Here is a 24757-nt window from a genome sequence, read left to right as displayed (position 1 = left end):
TCACAGAACCCAAATTAAAACTGCACCAATTCAAAAGCAACTGTAAGGATCTACTATTTTTATTAAGCTTGTCTTAAGATACTGAAACAAGTAATTTTAAATTTATTTATTTCCACACATCGTACTGGGATATCATCCTGAAACATAACTGGTTAACCTTTTGTCGGAAAGCAGGGTTTAAAATTTAGCAATACCAACTCAGAGTGCGAAGGTCGTGGGCTGAAGTCCTGCATTGTTGGAGATATCGTCTTTCAGGTCAGATGCTGAACTGAGGCCTCGTCTGGAACACAGGAATTTCTCGACAAAAAAAAAATCAATAGTGGCAATCAATCTCCATCTACAACAGACCCAAGCGTGCGGTGAGGAAAGCCCCAGTGGTGGGAAGCAGATATCCAAAGTCACCTGTCCCTCCCAAGCATGCTACACTGACCACACAGCATGTCTCAAATTACTCATATTCTGTATCCCAAAATGTTAATTTCTGAAAGAAATCTATATAAATCGATCTCATTTGCATTTGAATGAATCAATGCTGTCTGCTTCTACCATAGATTGAATCACACGTTTACTGAAATAATGGGGGTGATTTTTAACCCTATTCACTCAGCAGAAATCTGACATTTGGGTAGTTAAAAATCACCTGTTCGAAAACCACCATGATCGCAATATCTGCAATTTTAACCTGCTCTCCTGAGCAGGCAGCAAGGACACACGCCTGGAGCCAACAGGGTCCTTTTTTTACATATGCAGGTTGCAGCCCACTGACACCATTGAGACCCGATTGTAATTTTAACTCAGGCCTGAACGGGGAATTCACCTGCAATTAAAACCAGGGCCAATTTCCGTGGATTAGTTTTGAATTTACTCCCCTTCAAGCGCAGGCCGGGTCCTCTGGTACTACTGTTCTGGACAAGGTGAAACATCTCGTCATGGTCTACATTATCCAGTCCCTTTAGAATCCTACAAACAACTCTCTCAGGTAGACATAAAAGATCCCATGACACTAGAGAAAAACATGGCAGTTCCTCTATGTGTCCTGACCAACACTTATCCCTCAACCAACATCATTAAAACAGGTTATCTAGTCATGACTTCATTGCTGTTCGTTAGATCTTCTTGTGCGCAGATTGGCTGCCATGTTTCCCTACATTAGCTGTAAAGCGTTTTGGGACATACTGTGGTTATGAAATGCACTATATAAATACAAGTTCTTTCTTTCCTTAAGGTTTTGGCTCCTTCCTTAGAACATAAGAACGTAAGAAATAGGAGCAGGAGTAGGCCGTCTGGCCCCTCGAGCCTGCTCCACCATTCAATAAGATCATGGCTGATCTGATCTTGGCCTCAACATTTCCCTGCCCTCTCCCCATAACCCTGGACTCCCTTATCGTTCAGAAATCTGTCTATCACCACCTTAAATATATTCAATGACCCAGCCTCCACAGCTCTCTGGAGTAGAGAATTCCAAAGATTCACCACCCTCAGAGAAGAAATTCTTCCTTATTTCCATTTTAAATGGGCGACCTCTTATTTTGAAAGTTTGTCCCCTAGTTCTAGATTCCCCCACGAGGGGAAACATCCTCTCTGCATTTACCCTGTCAAGCCCACTCAGAATCTTATACGTTTCAAAAGATCACCTCTCATTCTTCCAAGCTCCAATGAGTGAGTATGGGCCCAACCTGCTCAATCTTTCTTCATATGACATCCCCTTCATCTCAGTATTCAACCTCGTGAACCTTCTCTGAACAGTCTCCAATGCAAGTATATTCCTCCTTAATTAACCAAAACTGTACGCAGTACTCCAGGTGTGGTCTCACCAACAGTTGTAGTAGGGCTTCCCTACTTTTATACTCTATCCCCTTTGCAACATTTGGCTTCCCAATTACTTGCTGTGCCTGCATGCTAACTTGCTGTACCTTGCTTGGGTAAAGCTACACAGGCATCTTTCACTCTCTGGTCTCTCCTATCCTCCCTCCCCTCCCCTCTCCCCCTCCCTCCCTCCCCGCCATCCCTCCCCTCCCCCCCCGCCATCCCTCCCCTCCACCCCCCGCCATCCCTCCCCTCCACCCCCCGCCATCCCTCCCCTCCCCCCCCCGCCATCCCTCCCCTCCCCCCCCCCGCCATCCCTCCCCTCCCTCCCTCCCCTCCCTACATAAATGGAATTACCAAAAGCATCAAAGGAATCCCCCTTTGTCATTGGCTTGCGAACCGCCTGCGCCCCTGGGATGTGTGGGTCTTTACGCGGATGTATACCCGCAAGCCTACCCGCAAGCCCAGGACCGCAAGAGTCTGAAGCTCGGAAGGCAGCAAGCAAGTGCGTACTTTATTTGTGGTTCGTACGCGGGTGGCAAGCCTCCAAACGCAATTTCCAGGCTAATGTCTCTTTTCCTCAACCAAGGATTTCCCTCCTCAGTGATCAACAGAACCCTTGATCACATCTACCGTAGTTCCTGGGCCTTTGCTTTTACCGCCTTCCACCCCCATCAGCCTCCACATACGCCAGTTCATCATCCACCATCTACATCACAATCCCAATGCCAATTACGTTTTTTTCATCCTCCCATACCAACAATTTCAAGCACAGAGATTACTATAATATTCATCATCGAAGAAGTCACTGGATAGCTGTTCCTCTTCGTCGAATGGAAATTGGCAGAATAGCAAGAGCCTGAAAATCCCCTTTCAACATGTGCTCTAAATCAACTTCATCTCAGCTTTATTTTAAACTATTATCCTCAAAAATTCTGGAAGCCCTGACTCCAGCTGATCTCTTGACCCGTACAAAAATTCAGATAGATAATTAACAGTGTGGGTAACTGAGGTTCCACTTTAGAACGAGTGGCTTGCAATGACCTTTACTGACGTCACATGGGAAAAAACTGGCTGGAGGGAGGTTGTGGGTGAAAAAGAGTGGAAAACAATAGGGCAAAACTGTTGGTTATTGGCATGTCCCATTCAAAAGTATCCAGATAGAACGTGATCAGTACAGACTGGGGAGCGAATTTATTTATTTTGCTGTACGTACACACATCTCTTATTTAACTCTGTTTGGTTAGCATGGTAGCAACTAAAGTCTACTATTCATGCTGAATTTCTATATATCGGTCTCATTTCCCTCAATCTCTAATAAAAGAATTATTTGTAGTGATCATCTTCTCATGTCATCACGTAACAACAACTTGCATTTATATAGTACCTTTAACAAAGCAAGACTTCCCAAGATGCTTCACAGAAGCATTATCAAACAAAATTTGACACCGAGCCACATAAGGAGATATTAGGACAGGTGACCAAAAGCTTGGTCAAACAGGTAGGTTTTAAGGAGGAGTGAGTGGTAGAGAGGCGGAGAGGTTTAGGGCGAGAATTCCAGACCTTAGGGTTTAGCCAGTAGGACAACCAATGGTGGAGCAATAAAAATCATGACTGCGCAAGACCCATATTATAGTGCCTCTCCCTTCCCATGTGACCAGAGCACTCTTATGGTTGTAACTAACAATTATCACTGGCCAGACAATTTTTAGGGCCAGTGTAGGGCAGAGGGGCAGGGGGGCAGGGTGAGGAGTGTTTTATTTTTAGGAGCAGGCAAGTGAAGAGACAAGATCAGGAATCAGCTGTTGTTTCAACAAGTGTTAAACTAAATCACAGTAACGGCATTAATAACTTTCGAGAATGTCTCTCGGGTAAATTAATCCATTCTGAGCTTTAACGACTTCCTCATGGTCCGAGTGAGACGTAGGGAGGAGGAAATTCTGACAGAGCAAGGCGAATCTGCTAACCTTGCCTCAGTAAAGGAACCTCTTGCAAGCAATCAACAAAATCTCACTTTGGCCGTCTTTAATGTAGCATCACTTGCGATGACACCGTCTGCAAGATTGACGAACAGTTGAGATCTAACTCTTTACTCTTGATTTTTCAACAGTTATTCCTCCCCTTGCACATGTTCTGCTGCCGTTGGCTTAGAACCTGTTTTATGATGTCCCTGTTGGAATTATAAAAGCTCCACATTCCTACCCACCCCTACTTTTTGCTCCATTTAGAACATATACACCCACACACGAGTAGCACGTACATTATTATTATTATCACTCAGTCATCTCCCATTGCTGGCTAAGTTCCAGAAAGCACAGATAAAACCAATGCGGAGCTGGCAGTAGGCAGGACCCAACCTATCAGGCTGGGAATATCACTGCAGCTGCTGCCTTCTCTCTTTTAATGCCTCCACGATACACAGTAGGGGGAAGAGAGATGAAAAGGGGGTTGTGTATAGGCTTCCCTCTTTCAAAAACTCATGTAAAGCTGGGAAACGGTGTTATAAGACACAAGAACATAAGAAATAGGAACAGGAGTAGGCCCTACGGCCCCTCGTGCCTGCTCCGCCATTCAATAAGATCATGGCCGATCATCGACCTCAACTCCACTTTCCTGCTCAATCCCCATATCCCTTTATTCCCCATGACTCCAAAAATCTATCTATCTCAGCCTTGAATATATTCCAAGACTCAGCATCCACAGCCCTCTGGGGCAGAGAATTCCAAAGATTCACAACCCTCTGAGTGAAGAAATTCTTCCTCATCTCTGTCTTAAATGGCCGACCCCTTATCCCAAGACTGTGCTCCCTAGTTCTAGACACTCCAGCCCCAGGGGAAACAACCTCTCAACATCTACCCTATCAATCCCCTTCAGAAGTTTGTATGCTTCAATGAGATCACTTCTAATTCTTCTAAACTCCAGAGAGTAAAGGCCCATTCCACGTTGGGACATTTAATGCTGACCTACTAATCAAAATATTGCTGAGTGTTTTGGCATCGTTATTAGTCAATTCATTTGCAAGATTTCCTTCATATTTACACAGCACATTAAATTCCACTTAAAGAGGGATCTGCTTCAGTTTTCTGTCATGTAAATTAACTGCATTACCTTAATGTGGCATTGGCTTGCTGGTTAACTTGCGTGGTACTGTTCGACCGTCGTAAATTGTTAATGGCACGGGAACTACTGCCAGAGAGGTTTCCAAGCCCAGCATCGCCCTGCAGAGAGGCAAACACCATGGCATGACTTCTACATGTGACATTTCTCATTCTCCTGACTTCACTCACAGACGCATTTACACACACGCAATACAGTTTTCCAATCATGCCCAGGAAACCAAGAGCCTTTCCTGGGATATTTTATCCCTACTTCATATAAACATTCTGGTGCAATAGCACATTTTGCACTTTCCCAATTTGAGTAGCATTACTGATTTTAGGAGGCGGGACGGGACGGGGGGGGGGGGGTGGAGAGGAAGAGTACTGCCAGCGGTGAGATAACCAATGACAACCACCAAAATCAATCTGTCAGAGGCAGATCTGCTAACTGTATCCAACCCTTGCCAAATGGTTTATTGAGCATACCAGGCATTAGAAAGACTCAGCTTGGTGAACAGTAACAAATAATCAATTCAAGTGCTTTTATGTACCATTAAACTATAGATATCTAGTTTTGCTCACGAGTTAATCACAGCTTTGGCTGAAAAGGGGGCAGGGATGGGGGGAAATGAGAACTAAAATTGGTCTTAGTGTTCCCTGGATGAGGGAAAGGAGAGGGGGGGGAAGTGGAGAAATCATCCAGGATTCATGCTTCGAATTGCTATCCAGTAGCCCCACTGGATAGACATGTGTGGTTGTCAGGTGAGGGCAGTAAGGGACTTAGCTGTAATTCACTTCACAGTTAAAGCTAAGCTTAAATGGCCTGCAAAATAGCAATTTGGGTGTGATACCAGAAGGCTGATGGAGCAACTGCGTTTACCTCACCAGGAATCATCACATTCGGACTTGAGCACAAAAATCTAGGCTGACACTCCAGTGCAGTACTGAGGGAGTGCTGCACTGCTAAAAGTGACGTCTTTGGGATGAGGGGTTAAGCTATGACCTCGTCTGCCCTCACAGGTGGATGTAAAAGATCCCGTGGCATTATTTCAAAGAACTGTAGGGGAGTTATCTCTGGTGCCCTGGCCAATATTTATCCCGCAACCAATATCACTAAAAACAGATGAGTGTCATGGTACATCAGTCATTGAAAGTTGGCAGGCGGAAGACGGTGAAGAAGGCAAATGGCATGTTGGCCTTCATAGCGAGAGGATTTGAGTATAGGAGCAGGCGGTCTTGCTGCAATTGTACAGGGCTTTGGTGAGGCCACACCTTGAATATTGTGTACAGTTTTGGTCTCCTAATCTGAGGAAGGACATTCTTTCTATTGAGGGATGCAGCAAAGGTTCACCAGATTGATTCCCGGGATGGCGGGACTGACATATGAAGAGAGACTGGATCGACTAGGCTTATATTCACTGGAATTTAGATGAATGAGAGGGGATCTCATAGAAACATATAAAATTCTGACGGGATTGGACAGGTTAGATGCAGGAAGAATGTTCCCGATGTTGGGGAAGTCCAGAACCAGGGGTCACAGTCTAAGGATAAGGGGTAAGCCATTTAGGACCGAGATGAGGAAAAAACTTCTTCAGGCTAACCGGTCTATAATTACCCGTTTTCTCTCTCCCTCCCTTTTTAAAAAATGCTGTTACATTAGCTACCCTCCAGTCCATAGGAACTGATCCAGAGTTGATAGACTGTTGGAAAATGATCACCAATGCATCCACTATTTCTAGGGCCACTTCCTTAAGTACTCTGGGATGCAGACTATCAGGCCCTGGGGATTTATCAGCCTTCAATCCCATCAATTTCCCTAACACAATGCCCCGCCTAATAAGGATATCCTTCAGTTCCTCCTTCCCACTAGACCCTCGGTCCCCTCGTACTTCCGAAGGTTATTAGGAGTTAGATGTGGCCCTTATGGCTAAAGGATATGGAGAGAAAGCAGGAATGTGGTACTGAAGTTGCATGATTAGCCATGATCATATTGAATGGTGGTGCAGGCTCGAAGGGCCGAATGGCCTACTCCTGCACCTATTTTCTATGTTTCTATGTGGTCATCATCACATTGTTGTCTGTGGGAGCTTGCTGTGCACAAATTGGCTACTGCATTTCCTACATTACAACAGTGACTACACTTCAAAAAGCACTTCGTTGGCTTTGACGCCCAGTGGTGGTGAAAGGCGACAAATGCAAAACAAGATGCATGGCTTTCTTTTATTCTTTAAAAAAAAACTTGCATTAAGTTACATCTCGGGTTCCATCTGCATTATTTACCGAAGTATTCCTCTTGGCCTTGTTCTCAGAGATGACAGAGGTGGAGCGTGCTAGCTGTTTGGCAGGTGAAGCACTGCTGGGGCGTTTGGACATGGATAACTGTGAACCAGTCAAGCTAAGATCAAATCCGTCACCGAGGAACGAAGAACTGCTTCGTGAAGTATTCATCGTGAACGCACATTAAAAAGCAGCCTGGAATTAAATTTAAAAATGATATATGAATATTTGCCTTTTGAATCCAGTACTTTAACACTTTAAAATAATAAACATCCTTTTGCAGTTTTCAGAATGAAAAACTTAACATATACACTCTCAAGGCCTCATCTAGCTTTTAAACATAATGAATACTTTATTCGTTAAACTGGCCAATGCATTTGCTAACTTCCCGAGTGAAGATTTTGTTACAGCGTGTGCTAGAAAACATCAGTGAGCAACAGAGCGAACAAACAGGTTGAGTAACATCAGCTGAGATCAGTTAACAACACAGGCCAAGCACTGTATCCAAAACCTTTCTGGTCTAAACACGTCAGCTTGGCTCACAGAGTAGTATCCTTGCCTTGGAGTTGGAAGTCTGCGGGTGGAAAGCCCATTCCAAGAACAGACCCTACAATCCACGCTGGCATTCCAGTGCAGTGCTGAGCAAGTGCTGCACTGTCAGCAGTGTTGTCCTTCAGGTGAGATATTAAAACAAAGGCATTATCTGCCTGTTCCAATCCATTATAGATCCCACGACAATAGTCAGAGAATTAGAGTTCACCTGGTGTCCAAAGCAACATTTCAATTTCAATCAACAGCATAGTCATTCATTTCATTGGTGCCTGTGGGATCTCACTGTGCACAAAATAGATGTCACATTTCCGAAAGTGTACGTCGCTGGATTTGAAAGTAACTTATTAATTTATTCCAGCTTTGAGACATTTTTAAGGACATATGATAAAGCACTATATAAATAGAATGTTACTTCTAATCGCTCAGTGGAAAGCCACCCAACTCTGTCATTTTGGCCACCTCTGCTCCTGCTTCATCCCATCTGCTGCTGAAACCCTCCAGATTTGACTATCCCACACCAAGTTCCACTTGCCCATTACCCCTGTCCTTGCTGACCCAAATTGAATCCCGGTTCCACAACGCCTCAAATTTGAAATCCCTTCAATGGCTTTCCTCTCCCCATCTCTAATCTCCTCCAAACCTACAAACCCTCCACCCCACTTCCAGAACTCCCCATTCCTCCAACTCTAGCCCTATGTGCACCCTTCCCCCACCATTGAGAGCCATGCCTGCAGCCGCCTAGGCTGTGCTCTCGAAGTCCCTCCCGAACCCTTCCGCCTCTCCTCCTCTACCTCTCCCTTTAAGGCTCTCCTTCAAACCCACCTCTTTGACCAATCTTTTGGTCGCCCATCCCAACATCTCCATATTTGTGTCGGTGTCCACTTGTGTCTGATTATGTCTCTATGAAGCATCTTTACGACATTAAAGGCACTGTTCAAGTGCACATACTGTTATTGTTGGCTCACTAATCCATCAGGAAGCCTTCGTGGATTTCTCTCACAAGTACATACAGGTAAATGATACCAGAGAAATCTGATCAAAATACCTAACAAAATTTTTTTTTTTTTTAAAAGTTCAATGTGACCCAGCCAAAAACAGTATTATAATTATAAAAACTCAGAGGGCAAAACAGACCAAAATAAAAATTAAACTAAAAAGTAATCAACCTTTTAAAAGTATTGGATTGCTGGTGACAGCTGAGGATCTGCCCAGTCATGAAGATATTGTCAATCGCAACCTCAAGGTGAGCTGAATCTGATGGACAAAGGACATGCAAAGGATTTATGCCATCATTACCCAAAACAAATCTTGCTGCAGCTTTGTTTGAAAGTGCCAACTCAGAGCAAAAGTCAAAGTAGACGTCACAGTTTGTGTTATCAACCCCCAAAAATAGTTCTGCTTGTGTGAAACAGCCAAAACAAGGATCTCTGGCACAACACACAGGATTCTGATGGTCAGCAGCAAGTACTGTTTGAGAATTCTGCAAGGTTTAGAGCTCACCTTGGAGCTCTTGTATCGAGAATACAACCTTCCAAGTGGAACAAAGCATTGTACATTAAAGATTAAATTTTCAGCTGTTTATTGCGTGAACTACTTTCAAACTGGCTTTATTCTGTTTCTTGGCACGCTGAATATACAGCAAACAAAAAGGGCCCTTTCACCACCCTCTCTCTGGCCAGCACTAGCACTTCAGCCTGACCCACTGCACGCTGTCAGCCTCAAGCTGGTCCGTGCAGCAGAGCTGGTCTCCAGTCGTCTTGGTTAACCCTTGCCACTGGACCAAGATCTAGCTCTGTCAAGCCCGTGTGGTGGCTGGGGTGCAACGGCCACCACACGTTAAAAAAATCCACGCACAGGCATCTTCCACCCTTCAAGATGTAGTTCGGGATCCAGAATATTAGGTCCTTCATTGAAACACCTGTGAACTCATCCCTTTTCGGCATGGAAGCAAGTCACCCTTGTTTCAAGGGACTGCCTATGATGATGATGATGATGGTCGGCTTAATCCAGACCAAGGAAAAGAGGCTTAGCATTCGACAATGACTGCTCATGCCCATCAGGTGACAACAGAGTGTGAAAATAAAAATGACTGCCCTCTCATCCAAGAAGGTTACAATATGCATACAAGCAAAAAAACAAAGAATGGGGAAGAAAAAGCACTTTTAGAACTGAAAGAATGCTAACATTTTTTTTAAATCACCAATCTTTTGTTATCACTTGGTTTCCACCCTAGCCACTTCATCCCACCCAATGAATAAGATTAATTTGCTGTCTGTAATGTTCACTTGGAGTCGATGGCCAATCTCTGGAGCTGAGCATAATGTCATCTCTGACAAAGTGTTATGTGAGCAAAGGCACAAAAGTGGTCAACTGTGCCAACGTAGCCTCTGCACTGTGCAGTAATGGGAACGCTCCCGCGAAGGCCGCTCACCAGCCTCTCCATTGTACACACCGCACACGTGCAGAAGTTTAAAGGGACCACGCGCCAAAAGAAACAGGCCGCGCAGAACAAAGCGCAGCTTACAGAGAACATTGCTGCCAAATCCAATTTAATGAACTTTCTATTTTGACACCTTACCAACCAAATGGCTTTTAACTTGCTCTGTGAGGATTAACTGGGAAATTGGCAACATCAATTTCAACAAAATAACTGAAGAAACGTAGCTTTAATTTGGAAAGCACAATAACATGTAATAAAAATTCACTCTAAACTCACATTCTTATTCGCAGGTTGCTACCCATTACCTGGCATCAAGCATTGGGATGATAGGTTTATTTTTAATCCAGGTATTTAGAATTTTGCTTCTTTTTTTGCAAATTAAATCTTTCAACCCCAGGGGGAAGGAATTCGGTGGCGCCTCTGTTGCGGCATTAATCCAGGCGGAGCGGTACTTTTAGCGCCTTCCGTTCAGAAATTCGTCAGAATCGGTCGAAGAACTGACAGGGGCGCTAAATCGGCCGTTGTACATCAAGCACTGGGATCAAGTTAGTCAAACACGGTTTGCCTTTAACAAATCCTTGCTGGCTTTCATTTATTGGTACTTTTCCAAATGCCAAATAATTTTGTACCGGATCATTGTCTCTAAATTGTTTCCCCACCACCAACATTAGGCTGACTGTCCTGTCGTTGCCGGATTTATCACTCTCCTTTCTTAAACAAGAGTGTAACATTTGCAATCCTCCAGTCCTATGGCACCAACCGCATATCCAAGGAGGACTGGAAGATTGTGGCCAGAGCCATCGCAATTTGCACCCTTACTTCCCTCTGTAACCTAGGATGCATCCCATCCAGATCAGGTGACTTTTCTACTTTGAGGACTGTCAACCTTTCAAGTACCTCCTCTTTATTTTTATCCTATCCAATATCACTACTCTCTCCTCCTTTACTGCTACATTGGCAGCATCCACTTCTCCAGTGAAGGCAGATGCAAAGTACAGGTTGAACCTCCCTTATTCAGAACCCTCGGGACCTGGCCTGTTCCGAATGAGGGGTATAAGGGGAAGTCACGTGTTTTCAGTGTGTGTGTGCGCCGATTGGCTGGAACAACTGTCAGTCAGTGTGGAGTTGGCGGGCCATCGGGCCCAGAGGGTGTTGGCTCCAAAGTTGGGTAAATTTATTTTACATTGATATTTTGAGGATTTGGGGTAAATTTATTGTGGGTCTGTAAGTGTAAATGGGCACGTTTTTTTTTCATTGATATTTTGAGGATTTTGACTGGTTGCCTTGTGTGCGTGTGCCATCCGGGAATGGTTCCAAACGAGGGGTGGTTCCGGATAATGGAGTTCCGGATAAAGGAGGTTCAACCTGTACTCATTTAATATCTTAGCCATGCCCTCTGCCTCCACAAATCAATCTCCTTTTTGGTCCGCAATCAGACCTACCTGTCCTTTTACAATTTGTGTGTTTATAAAAGACTTTTGGGCTCCCTTTTATGCTAACCGCTAATTTATTCTCATACTCTCTCTTTGCCTTTCATTCCCTTTTATTAAAGATCTTCTCTGTACTCTCTATATTCACTTGGTTCTCCATATAAATCTTACAATGTCAAGAGGCTTCTTTTTCTGTTTCGTTTTATTCTCTATATCTTTCGAATGTTATAAACTATGTTTTTGAGTTTAATAAATGAATTTTTGACAAACTGAAGCCTAGACATTTTCCTTTACAATTGTTGAGCATAATTTAACAACACTAAAGCGACACTCAAATTTTGGAATCTTATTTAAGTATAAAATATCATTGTTTTACTAATAAATCTGACAGTGTTACAGTAATGCATTGTACTTTGGGTGGGATACATTATAGGAAATGCTGAAAGAAAAGACAAGGCAAAGTTATGCGAGGAGTATTCGGAATAAGGTGGACGAATTAACTGTGCAGATAGCAGTTAATGGATACGATGTGGTTGGCATCACGGAGACATGGCTCCAGGGTGACCAAGGCTGGGAACTCAACATCCAAGGGTATTCAACATTTAGGAAGGATAGACAGAAAGGAAAAGAAGGCGGGGTGGCGTTGCTGGTTAAAGAGGAAATTAATGCAATTGTAAGGAAAGACATTAGCTTGGATGATGTGGAATCGGTATGGGTGGAGCTACGGAATACCAAGGGGCAGAAAACACTAGTGGGAGTTGTGTACAGACCTCCAAACAGTAGTAGTGATGTTGGGGAGGGCATCAAACAGGAAATTAGGGGTGCATGCAATAAAGGTGCAGCAGTTATCATGGGTGACTTCAATATGCATATAGATTGGGCTAACCAAACCAGAAACAATACGGAGGAGGAGGATTTCCTGGAGTGCATAAGGGATGGTTTTCTCGACCAATATGTTGAGGAACCAACTAGGGGGGAGGCCATCTTAGACTGGGTGTTGTGTAATGAGAGAGGATTAATTAGCAATCCCGTTGTGCAAGGCCTCTTGAGGAAGAGTGACCATAATATGGTGGAATTCTACATTAGGATGGAGAATGAAACAGTTAATTCAGAGACCATGGTCCAGAACTTAAAGGGTGACTTTGAAGGTATGAGGCGTGAATTGGCTTGGATAGATTGGCGAATGATACTTAAGGGGTTGACAGTGGATGGGCAATGGCAGACATTTAGAGATCGCATGGATGAACAGTTGTACATCCCTGTCTGGCGTAAAAATAAAAAAAGGGAAGGTAGCTTAACTGTGGCTATCAAGGGAAATCAGGGATAGTATTAAAGCCAAGGAAGTGGCATACAAATTGGCCAGAAATAGCGGCGAACCCAGGGACTGGGAGCAATTTAGAACTCAGCAAAGGAGGACAAAGGATTTGATTAGGGCAGGGAAAATAGAGTACAAGAGGAAGCTTGCAGTGAACATTAAAATGGACTGCAAAAGCTTCTATATATGTAAAGAGAAAAAGGTTAGTAAAGACAAACGTAGGTCCCCTGCAGTCAGAATCAGGGGAAGTCATAACGGGGAACAAAGAAATTGCGGACCAATTGAACAAGTACTTTGGTTCGGTATTCACTAAGGAGGACACAAACAACCTTCCGGATATAAAAGGGGTCAAAGGGTCTAGTAAGAAGGAGGAACTAAGGGAAATCCTTATTAGTCGGGAAATTGTGTTGGGGAAATTGATGGGATTGAAGGCCGATAAATTCCCAAGGCCTGATGGTCTGCATCTCAGAGTACTTAAGGAGGTGGCCTTGGAAATAGCGGATGCATGGACAGTCATTTTCCAACATTCCATAGACTCTGGATCAGTTCCTATGGAGTGGAGGGTAGCCAATGTAACCCCACTTTTTAAAAAAAAAGGAGGGAGAGAAAACAGGGAGTTATAGACCGGTCAGCCTGACATCGGTAGTGGGTAAAATGATGGAATCAATTATTAAGGATGTCATAGCAGCGCATTTGGAAAGAGGTGACATGATAAATCCATGCTGACTTGGAGCTGTGAAAGGGAAATCATGCTTGACAAATCTTCTGGAATTTTTTGAGGATGTTTCCAGTAGAGTGGACAAGGGAGAACCAGTTGATGTGGTGTATTTGGACTTTCAGAAGGCTTTCGACAAGGTCCCACACAAGAGATTAGTGTGCAAAGTTAAACCACATGGGACTGGGGGTAGTGTGCTGATGTGGATTGAGAACTAGTTGGCAGACAGGACCAGAATGGCAGGCAGTGACTAGTGGGATACCACAAGGTTCTGTACTAAGGCCCCAGCTGTTTACATTGTACATTAATGATTTAGACGAGGGCAATAAATGTAGTATCTCCAAATTTGCGGATGACACTAAGTTGGGTGGCAGTGTGAGCTGCGAGGAGGATGCTATGAGGCTGCAGAGTGACTTGGATAGGTTAGGTGAGTGGGCAAATGCATGGCAGATGAAGTATAATGTGGATAAATGTGAGGTTATCCACTTTGGTGGTAAAAAGAGAGACAGACTATTATCTGAATGGTGACAGATTAGGAAAAGGGGAGGTGCAACGAGACCTGGGTGTCATGGTACATCAGTCATTGAAGGTTGGCATGCAGGTACAGCAGGCGGTTAAGAAAGCAAATGGCATGTTGGCCTTCATAGCGAGGGGATTTGAGTACAGGGGCAGGGAGGTGTTACTACAGTTGTACAGGGCCTTGGTGAGGCCACACCTGGAGTATTGTGTACAGTTTTGGTCTCCTAACTTGAGGAAGAACGTTCTTGCTATTGAGGGAGTGCAGCGAAGGTTCACCAGACTTATTCCCGGGATGGCGGGACTGATATATCAAGAAAGACTGGATCAACTGGGCTTGTATTCACTGGAGTTCAGAAGAATGAGAGGGGATCTCATAGAAACGTTTAAAATTCTGACGGGTTTAGACAGGTTAGATGCAGGAAGAATGTTGCCAATGTTGGGGAAATCCAGAACCAGGGGGCACAGTCTAAGGATAAGGGGTAAGCCATTTAGGACCGAGATGAGGAGAAACTTCTTCACCCAGAGAGTGGTGAACCTGTGGAATTCTCGACCACAGAAAGTTGTTGAGGTCAATTCACTAAATATATTCAAAAAGGAGTTAGATGTAGTCCTTACTACTAGGGGGATCAAGGGGTATGGCGAGAAAGCAGGAATGGGGTACTGAGGTTGCATGTTCAGCCATGAACCCATTGAATGGCGGTGCAGGCTCGAAGGGCCGAATGGCCTACTCCTGCACCTATTTCCTATGTCTATGTCTATGTTATTTCTAAAATGTTTTACTAAAAATAATCTTAATGCAGAATCACTTACCGGCAAGACAAACAAAGGTTTACAGATGTGGTATGTTTCTATAGAATCTCTTTAAAGGGATGCAGGGGCTTTAAAATGACACACTGGAATAATAATATACAAATACTCAATGCATTCATATGAAATTACTTCCATCACAATTTTAACAGGGCTATTAACATGTTTAAAATAAATTGGTTAATATCTTTCTTAAACTACTAGGAGGAGCATCATTTTTTTCTATTCATCATTTATGAAGATATGGAGATTGGGCGGGAAAGTGGAGTTGAGGTCGATGATCTTATTGAATGGCGGAGCAGGCTCGACGGGCCAAATGGCCTACTCCTGCTCCTATTTCTAATGTTCTTATGTTCTTATATATAAATGCCAGTATCCCATTACATTCTACAAAGCTTCATGATGTTAAAGGTAACTCTTCAAAATAGACAATAACTACATAAAAACATAGAAACCGACTGAAAGCTGCAGGAGGTAATGGCAAGGTAATACCCGACAAAAAAATTCTGGAAAAAACTTTAGATGTCAGTCTTGGCTCAGTGGTAACATCTTTCCTCCTTATCAGAGGATCACGGATTCAGGTCCCGCTCCAGGATTTAAGCACATAATGTAGGCTGACACTCCCAGAGCAGTTCTGAGGAAGCATTACACTAGTGGAGGTGCTGTCTTTCGGTTGAGATGTTTAACCGAGGCCCCCATCTCAGATGGCATAGAAAATACCACGGCACTATTCAAGGAAGAGCAGGGGGGTTCTCGTATTGTCCTAGCTAATATTTATCCTCCATCAACACCACTAAAACAGATTATCTCGGCATTTATCTTATTGCTGTTTGCAAATTGGCTGCCATGTTCCCCTACATTATAACAACTTATATTCATGTAGCGCCTTGAACGTTATAAAATATCCCAAGGCGCTTCAAAGGAAGGTTATCAAACAAATTTGACTGCATTTCAAAAGTACGTCATTCATGTGAAATGCTTTGTGACATCTAGAGGTCCTGAAAGGCCTTTATTCGGCCCTTTAAGTTAGGAGTATCCAAAATTTAGAAAAATTGATCTGCTTATATTTTAAAAAGCAATCAACTTTCAGCGGGAGATGCACCACGGTGCGATTCAACAAGCTATCTCCTGAGGTACTTGTGCTTAGTTTCCTGAGTGTCCAGAATGTAGCCATGCTTTAGTACCTTTGCTTTAAGTGAGTTTCCCATTTTGTGTTATTTCTTCTCCACCAGTCCAATGCCACGAAAAAGCTGCTGCATCACAAGCTTATGCCTTTGCCACTGTCACCCAGCGGTGAAAGATTTCTGCACAAGTTGCTGGAGATGATTCAGCAACAAATTTTCCCTTTCTACCTGTGGGGAAAGTGCCTCGTTCAGCACAGGATATTTTATGGACAGGCCACTAATTGCAATGTAGGAGATAACTAAACTCTACAGACTCTTGGTTATGCATCCTTTTGAAACAATTCAATAGAAAAATACTACAACTGTAAGCCAAGTTTGCTGATGATACAACGATGGGAGGAAAAGTAATGTGTGAGGAGGACACAAAAAATCTGCAAAAGTACATAGACAGGCTAAGTGAGTGGGCAAAAATTTGGCAGATGGAGTATAATGTCGGAAAGTGTGACGTCATGCACTTTGGCAAAAAAAATCAAAGAGCAAGTTATTATTTAAATGGTGAAAGATTGCAAAGTGCCGCAGTACAGCGGGACCTGCGGGTACTTGTGCATGAAACACAACAGGATAGTGTGCAGGCACAGCAAGTGATCAGGAAGGCCAATGGTATCTTGGCCTTTATTGCAAAGGAGATGGAGTATAAAAGCAGGGAAGTCTTACTACAGCTATATAAAGTTATTGGTGAGGCCATTCCTGGAATACTGCGTGCAATTTTGGTTTCCATATTTGGTTTCCATATTTATGGAAGAATATACTGCTTTGGAGGCAGTTCAGAGAAGGTTCATTAGATTGATTCCGGGGATGAGGGGGTTGACTTATGAGGAAAGGTTGAGTAGGTTGGAGTTCAGAAGAATCTTATCGAAACGTATAATATTATGAGGGGGCTTGACAAGGTGGCTGCAGAGAGGATGTTTCCAATGATGGGGGAGACTAGAACTAGAGGGTACGATCTGAGAATAAGGGGCCGCCCATTTCAATCAGAGATGAGGAGAAATTTCTTCTCTCTCAGAGGGTTGTAAATCTGTGGCATTCGCTGCCCAGATAGCTGTGGAAGCTGAGACATTTAATAAATCTAAGACAGAAAGAGACAGTTTCTTAAACGATAAGGGGTTATGGAGAGCAGGCAGGGAAGTGGAGCTGAATCCATGATCAGATCAGCCATGATCTTATTGCATGGTGGAGCAGGCTCGAGGGGCCATACGGCCTACTCCCGTTCCCATTTCTTATGTTCTTATTGTTGTGTATCTGTAATGCATGCACTCCCATGTTCCGCCACCAGGGAGCTCATCCCCTGAAGTCCCAAGGGATCCCAGCATCCCTTGGGAGCACTGCATATAAGCCAGCCCCTAAGGCCTGTTCCTCATTCTGGAGTGTCTTATTAAAGACTGAGGTCATTGTTACTTTAACCTCCCTGTGTGCAGCCTCATCTGTGTTAGGAACACAATAACTGGCGACAAGAATACGAATCCAACACAAAGATGCAACAAACTGTGGGCATCCTGGAGAAGTTCTGGGAGGGTGAGAACTGGGAAGCCTATGTCGAACAGCTAGACCAGTACTTTGTAGTCAACGAGCTGGACAGAGAAGGAAACGCTGCAAAAAGGAGAGTGGTCCTCCTCACAGTCTGCGGGGCACCGAACTACAGCCTCATGAAGAATCCTCTGGCTCCAGTGAAACCCACAGATGAGTCGTATGAGGAGCTGTGTACACTGGTTCGGGAGCATTTTAGCCCAAGGGAGAGCGTGCTGATGGCGAGGTATCGATTCTGCACGTGCCAGCGATCTGAAGGTCAGGAAGTGGCGAGCTACGTCACCGAGCTAAGACGATTTGCAAGACAATGTGAGTTTGATGGCTACCTGGAGCAGATGCTCAGATACTTTTTTGTACTGGGCATTGGCCACGAGACCATCCTACGAAAACTTTTGACTGTAGAGACACCGATCCTCAGCAAGGCCATTGTGATAGCACAGGCGTTTATGTCCACCAGTGATAATACCAAACAAATCTCTCAGCATACAAGTGCTAGCAATGTTCATAAATTAACTGGAACTGTGTTTGCGAGCAGAAATGTACAGGGCAGAAATTACGAGTCTGCAACTGCCAGCAGGCCTCAGGTGACCCAGATGACTGAGTCCCCAACAAAGGATGAATGCGAGGCAATTCACACCTTGTTGGCGTTGTGGAGGCTTCCATTCAGCCTATTCATGCCACTTTAAAGGGTATGTTTGCAAGAGCTGTGGAACAATGGGGCACCTCCAACGAGCTTGCAAACGAGCTGCAAGCTCTGCAAAACCCGCTAACCACCACGTGGCAGAGGAAGATCGGTCCATGGTGGATCAAAGCACTTTCGAGCCTCAGAGAGGCAGATGCTGAAGTACACGGGGTGCACACATTTTCGATGAAATGTCCACCTATAATGCTAAATGTAAAATTGAATGGTTTACCCGTAGCCATGGAACTGGACACTGGCGCTAGCCAATCCATCATGAGTAAAAAGATGTTTGAGAGACTGTGGTGCAAAAAGGCATTCAGACCAGCCCTGAGCCCCATCCACACGAAACTGAGAACGTACACCAAAGAGCTTATTCACTATCCTGGACAGCACCATGGTCAAGGTCACCTACGAGGGCGATGGCCCCACACTGCTTGGAAGGAGCTGGCTGGGCAAAATCCGCTGGAACTGGGATGACATCCGAGCGCTATCACATGTCGATGAGGCCTCATGTACCCAGGTCCTTAACAAATTTCCTTCCCTTTTTGAGCCAGGCATTGGAAACTTTTCCAGGGCGAAGGTGCAGATCCACTTGGTCCCAGAGGCACGACCCATTCACCACAAGGCGTGAGCGGTACCTCACATGATGAGGGAGAGAGTGGAAATCGAGCTGGACAGGTTGCAACGCAAGGGCATCATCTCCCCAGTGGAATTCAGCGAGTGGGCCAGCTCGATTGTTCCAGTACTCAAAAGTGATGGCACGGTCAGGATTTGGGGCGATTATAAAGTAACTATTAATCATTTCTCGCTACAGGTCCAATACCTGCTACCTAAGGCAGACGACCTATTTGCGACGCTGGCAGGAGGCAAGATATTCACCAAGCTAGACCTGACTTCGGCCTACATGACGCAGGAGCTGGAGGAGTCATCGAAGGGCCTCACCTGCATCAACACGCACAAGGGACTGTTCATCTACAACAAATGCCCATTTGGAATTTGGTCGGCTGCAGCGATCTTCCAGAGAAACATGGAGAGCCTACTCAAGTCGGTACCACACACAGTGGTCTTTCAGGACGACATATTGGTCACGGGTCGGGGCATCGTTGAGCACCTACAAAACCTGGAGGAGGTCCTCCAGCGACTGGATCGCGTAGGGCTGCGGCTGAAGAGGTCGAAATGCGTCTTCATGGCAACAGAAGTGGAGTTTTTGGGGAGGAAAAATAGCGGCGGATGGCATTCGGCCCACAGACGCCAAGACAGAGGCTATCAGGAACGTGCCCAGGCCACAGAATGTCACGGAGCTGCGGTCGTTCCTGGGACTCCTCAACTATTTTGGTAACTTCCTACCGGGGTTAAGCACTCTTTTAGAGCCCCTACTTGTGTTATTGCACAAAGGTGAGAACTGGGTATGGGGGGAAAAAAAACAAGTAATTGCTTTTGAGAAAGCTAGAAACATTTTATGCTCCAACAAGCTGCTTGTATTGTATAACCCGTGTAAAAGACTTGTGCTAGCATGTGATGCGTCGTCGTACGGAGTCGGGTGTGTATTACAACAAGCTAACGTTGCGGGTAAGTTGCAACCTGTCGCCTATGCCTCCAGGAGCTTGTCTAAAGCTGAGAGGGCCTACAGCATGATTGAGAAAGAGGCATGTGTGTTCGGGGTAAAGAAAATGCATCAGTACCTGTTTGGCCTCAAATTTGAGCTGGAAACCGATCACAAGCCCCTCATACAAGGGGATAAATACAAATGCCTCAGCCCGCATACAAAGGTGGGCACTCGCACTATCAGCGTATAACTATACCATCTACCACAGGCCAGGCACCGAGAACTGTGCGGATGCTCTCAGTTGGCTACCATTGCCCACCATGGGGGTGGAAATGGCGCAGCCTGAAAACTTGTTGATGGTGGCGCAGCCCGCAGACTTGTTGATGGTCATGGAAGCATTTGAAAATGATAAATCACCTGTCACGGCCCGCCAGATTAGGACTTGGACCAGCCAAGATCCTCTGCTGTCCCTAGTAAAAAAAACTGTGTACTGCATGGGAGGTGGGCCAGCATCCCCGTTGAAATGTAAGAGCCAATCAAGTCACAAAAGGACGAGCTGTCCATTCAGGCAGACTGCCTGTTGTGGGGTAACCGCGTAGTGCCACCAAAAAGGGCAGGGAGACGTTCATCTCGGATCTCCACAGCACACACCTGGGTATAGTAATGATGAAAGCGATAGCCAGATCCCACGTGTGGTGGCCCGGTATCGACGCTGACCTGTGTACGGCAATGCAGCGTACGTGCTCAGTTGAGCAACGCGCCCAGAGAGGCACCACTAAGTTTGTGGTCCTGGCCCTCAGACCATGGTCGAGGATCAATGTCGACTATGCGGGCCTGTTTCTCGGTAAAATGTTCCTGGTGGTGGTGGATGCTTTTTCAAAATGGATTGAATGTGAAATAATGTTGGGAAGCACCGCCACCGCCACCATTGAAAGCCTGAGGGCCAGGTTTGCCACCCACGGCTTGCCTGACATACTGGTCAGTGACAACGGGCCATGTTTCACCAGTGCCGAATTTAAAGAATTCCTGACCCACAATGGGATCAAACATGTCACCTCGGCCCCGTTTAAACCAGCCTCCAATGGGCAGGCAGAGCGGGCAGTACAAACCATCAGAGCCTTAAACGAGTCACAGAAGGCTCACTCCAAACCCTCCCAATGACTGCTCAGCTACCGCACGAGACCCCACTTGCTCACAGGGGTGCCCCTGGCTGAGCTACTCACGAACAGGACACTTAAAACCAGACTCTCGCTGGTTCACCCCAACCTGCATGATCAGGTAGAGAGCAGGCGGCAGCAACAAAATGTAAACGATGGTCGCGCCACTGTGTCATGGGAAATTGATCTGAATGACCCTGTGTATGTGCTAAACTATGGACATGGTCCCAAGTGGATCGCGGGCATGGTGATAGCTAAAGAAGGGAATAGGGTGTGTTTGTCGTCAAACTAGACAATGGACAAATTTGCAGAAAGCACCTGGGCCAAACGAGGCTGCGGTTCACAGACTGCCCTGAACAACCCACAGCAGACACCACCTTTTTCGAGCCCACAACACATACCCAAATGATCAACGACACCACACCGGACCAGGAAATCGAACCCATCACACCCAACAGCCCAGCAAGGCCAGGCTCACCCAGCAGCCCTGCAGGGCCAACAACACGCCAGCCCAGTGAGGGCACAGCCAACACACCAGAACAGACATTTGTACCAAGGCGGTCCACCAGGGAAAGAAAGGCTCCCGACCGCCTCACCTTGTAAATAGTTTTCACTTTGACTTTGCGGGGGGGGGAGAAGGGGAAGAGTGATGTTGTGTATCTGTAATGCATGCACTTCCACATTCCGCCACCAGGGAGCTCATCCCCTGAAGTCCCAAGGGATCCCAGCATCCCTTGGGCGCACTGTATATAAGCCGGCCCCTAAGTCCTGTTCCTCACTCTGGAGTGTCTTATTAAAGACTGAGGTCACTGTTACTTTGACGTCTCTGTGTGCAGCCTCATCTTTGTTAGGAACACAATACTTATGTTATGTTCTTTTATGTTTCCATAGCTGGTAAGGGATTATGAACCAGGAATATTTTGAGTCAAGCTCACAGAAAAGCTAAACAGAAGGTAGCAAGTAAAACACAAAAAAAATTGAGAACGAATTTGCATTTATAAAGTGTCTTTTCTACACTCAGGACATCCCAAAGTTCTGCACAGCAAATGAAGTACTTTTTGCAGCACACTTACTGTTGTGATGCAGGCCAATGTGTTTATGATCTAACATGAACCCCTCAATTGGTTTATTGCTTTCTAATTCAATTTCAGTTGACCACTGCAGTACTGAGGGAGTGCTGTCTTTCAGATGAAACGTTAAACCAAGGCCCTGTCGGCTCTCTCAGGTGGACGTAAAAGATCCCGTGGCACTATTTCGAAGAGGAGCAGGGGCGTTCTACCCGGCGTACTGGCCAACATTTATCACTCAATCAACATCATAAAAACAGATTATCTGGTCATTGTCACATTGCTGTTTGTGGGAGCTTGCTATGCGCAAATTGGCTGCTGCGCTTCCTACATTACAACAGTGACTACACTCCAAAAGTACACTCCAGCTCAGCCATGATCTTATTGAATGGCGGAGCAGGTTCGAGGGGCCAAATGGCCTACTCCTGCTCCTATTTCTTATGTTCTTATGTACTTCATTAGCTGTAAAGTGCTTTAAGCTGTCCGGTGGTCGTGAAAGGTGCTGTATAATTGCAAGTCTTTCTTTCTTAACGATCATCTACATAGCTCACAAATTCATGGATTTTTTTACTTTAGAGGGAAACAAATGATCTTACAAGTGGGATAGCAGAATTAAGTCCCTGTCAACTGCTGTGACCTGCGAGAAAATTATAATCAAGTCACAGCAATGTACTTTGTAGACATTGAGGATATTTAAGTATTTCCTTAAATTAGTCAAGAAGCATACTAATTGTTCACTCTGTCACAGAAGGTATGGATATGAATGGGAGCCATTATAGCAAGGGCAGGCATTAGATTTGGCCCAGTTCCAAGCACAAGTCTGGCCAGGGACAAACGATACTGATTGTAAACCATAAAATGGTGATTTCAGACCAGGATTTGCTGAGTACCCTGGATCGCATCACGTTTTTATGAACTGCAGGGCGGCAATTAAAAGACAAACTGACATTCTTGCTGTAATAAATCTATGTGAAGTTATGTTTACTGTATGTCGAGAGTTTGGACCAATAGGTACTATTTTTAATAGATGCAATGTATCAGACAGTCCATTAGGTATCAAAAAAAAACCTGTCTGTTTTACTTAATAGAGGAAGAGAATCTATTGCAAGTACAAGAAGTTAGAGAACATCCACACTTTGACTGTAAATCCTCCACAATAATTCTCATTCACTTTAAAACTAGCCAACTACATTTAAAAACTAATCCAGCTCTAAAACCCGTAAACTATCTTGGCAATAACCTAGATTTTTCTAGGTTTTATTTGGCTGCAAATGAACCAAGGCCATTTCCTTCTCGACTGAGTCTGACGTTACCATAGGCAACACTGGTAACAGTCACAAGCATGATCCACTATTTAATCCCTCGACAGGAAAACCTTTAGAGATTAAATAGAGATTTAATCATCTATGATGTGCATCAAATGCTTGGGGTTCAACCATAAGAGCATGAGAGAGGGTGCGAGAGACAGATCCCACCCAAGTCCCAAGATAAAATCATAGATTGTTTACAGTATAGGCCATTCGGCCCATCGAACCCGTGCAAGCACTTCAGCAAGTCCCAATCCCCAGCCCTTTTCCCCTAGCCTTTGTCAAGTGATTCCCTTCAGGTACTTATCCAATTCCCTTTTGAAAGCCACAATGGAGTCTGCCTCCACCACCCTTTCAGGCAATGCATTCCAGATCCTAAACACTCGCTGCGTAAAATAGATTTTCCTCGCTTCGCCTTTGGTTCTTCTGCCAATCGCCTTAAATCTGTGTCCTGGGGGTCCTCGGCCCTTCCACCAAACGGGTACAGTTTCGCTCTATCTACCCTGACCAGACCTCTGGTGACTTTGAACACCTCGATCAAATCTCTTCTCAGGGAAAAAAAAACAACCCCAGCTTTTCCAGCCTATCTGCATAACTGAAGACCCTCATCCTGGAAATCAGTCCTGTAAAATCTAACGATGGCAGGAAAAAGGGCTGTTAAAGAATTCACATAAAGCATTTTATTTACAAAGTATCATATTTTGGCCACCTTACCGGTCTTGTCCCAACACGATGCAGATGGAGTGACATCAAAGGCAACCATAGGAGCTCAAAGTAACCAGCCCGGGCCTGTGTTGGCAACTTGTAGCAAAAGAGCCTCGGCCTAAAGTAACATTATAATTGTTTACATCAGAAACGATACAGTGCAACGCCACAACCACAAAACAAAGCCACAGACGAAAATCCCCCACTGCTGCACGTTGCAGCGGTGCTTGTCCTGTATTTTTTTTAAGCCGCTTGTGGTGGCACAGCCACCGCCTCCCGACCCAGCGCCACTTAGCAACCGAGCTTGCGGCCTGCAACCAAACTTCACCGCCGCCCAGCTCCCGCCCCCCTCTGCCGTCTGTTGGCCGCTGGCCCCGGCGGCCGGCTGCCGATTGGCTGAGACCCACGTCAATCAGCCCACGCTGCGCTTCCGCCAGCACGCTAGATTGACCGGGCACTCTCTCTCTCTCTCTCTCTCACACACACACACAACAAAGGTTGCCGTTGCTTCTGCCCTCCTGCAAACTCCACATAGCTCAACTTGCACAATGTGCAAGGATGCTGCCACTGAGGGTTTGAACTATGCATCCCCACCTCTAAAGTGTATTTGCAATAATGTGGAGCAA

The 24757-nt window shown here is 45.2% G+C and overlaps 1 protein-coding gene across 6 annotated transcripts in view; it reads right to left on the bottom strand.

The window, feature by feature from the left end:
* cep131 (centrosomal protein 131) overlaps nucleotides 1-24448 on the bottom strand; it is a 135942-nt gene extending 111494 nt beyond the window's left edge. For 4 of the 6 annotated variants that reach the window (XM_070857826.1, XM_070857830.1, XM_070857829.1 and 1 more), the window contains exons 1-3: nucleotides 24141-24448; nucleotides 7185-7376; nucleotides 4915-5024 (exon numbers count right to left, since the gene is read on the bottom strand). In XM_070857826.1, the coding sequence (XP_070713927.1) occupies nucleotides 4915-5024; nucleotides 7185-7352 (278 nt within the window). In that variant the 5' untranslated portion in view covers nucleotides 7353-7376; nucleotides 24141-24448. Of the gene's footprint in view, nucleotides 1-4914; nucleotides 5025-7184; nucleotides 7377-8899; nucleotides 8988-14962; nucleotides 15046-24140 lie in introns of all 6 variants that reach the window. The other 2 variants (XM_070857828.1, XM_070857827.1) reach the window with 2 other exon arrangements.
* Nucleotides 24449-24757: the final 309 nt, after the last annotated feature.

The sequence above is a fragment of the Pristiophorus japonicus genome, chromosome 16 (genome assembly GCF_044704955.1).
Source record: "Pristiophorus japonicus isolate sPriJap1 chromosome 16, sPriJap1.hap1, whole genome shotgun sequence".
Lineage (NCBI taxonomy): Eukaryota > Metazoa > Chordata > Chondrichthyes > Pristiophoridae > Pristiophorus > Pristiophorus japonicus.
Note: the sequence above shows the minus strand (reverse complement) of the source record. Positions and strands in the feature narration are given on the sequence as shown.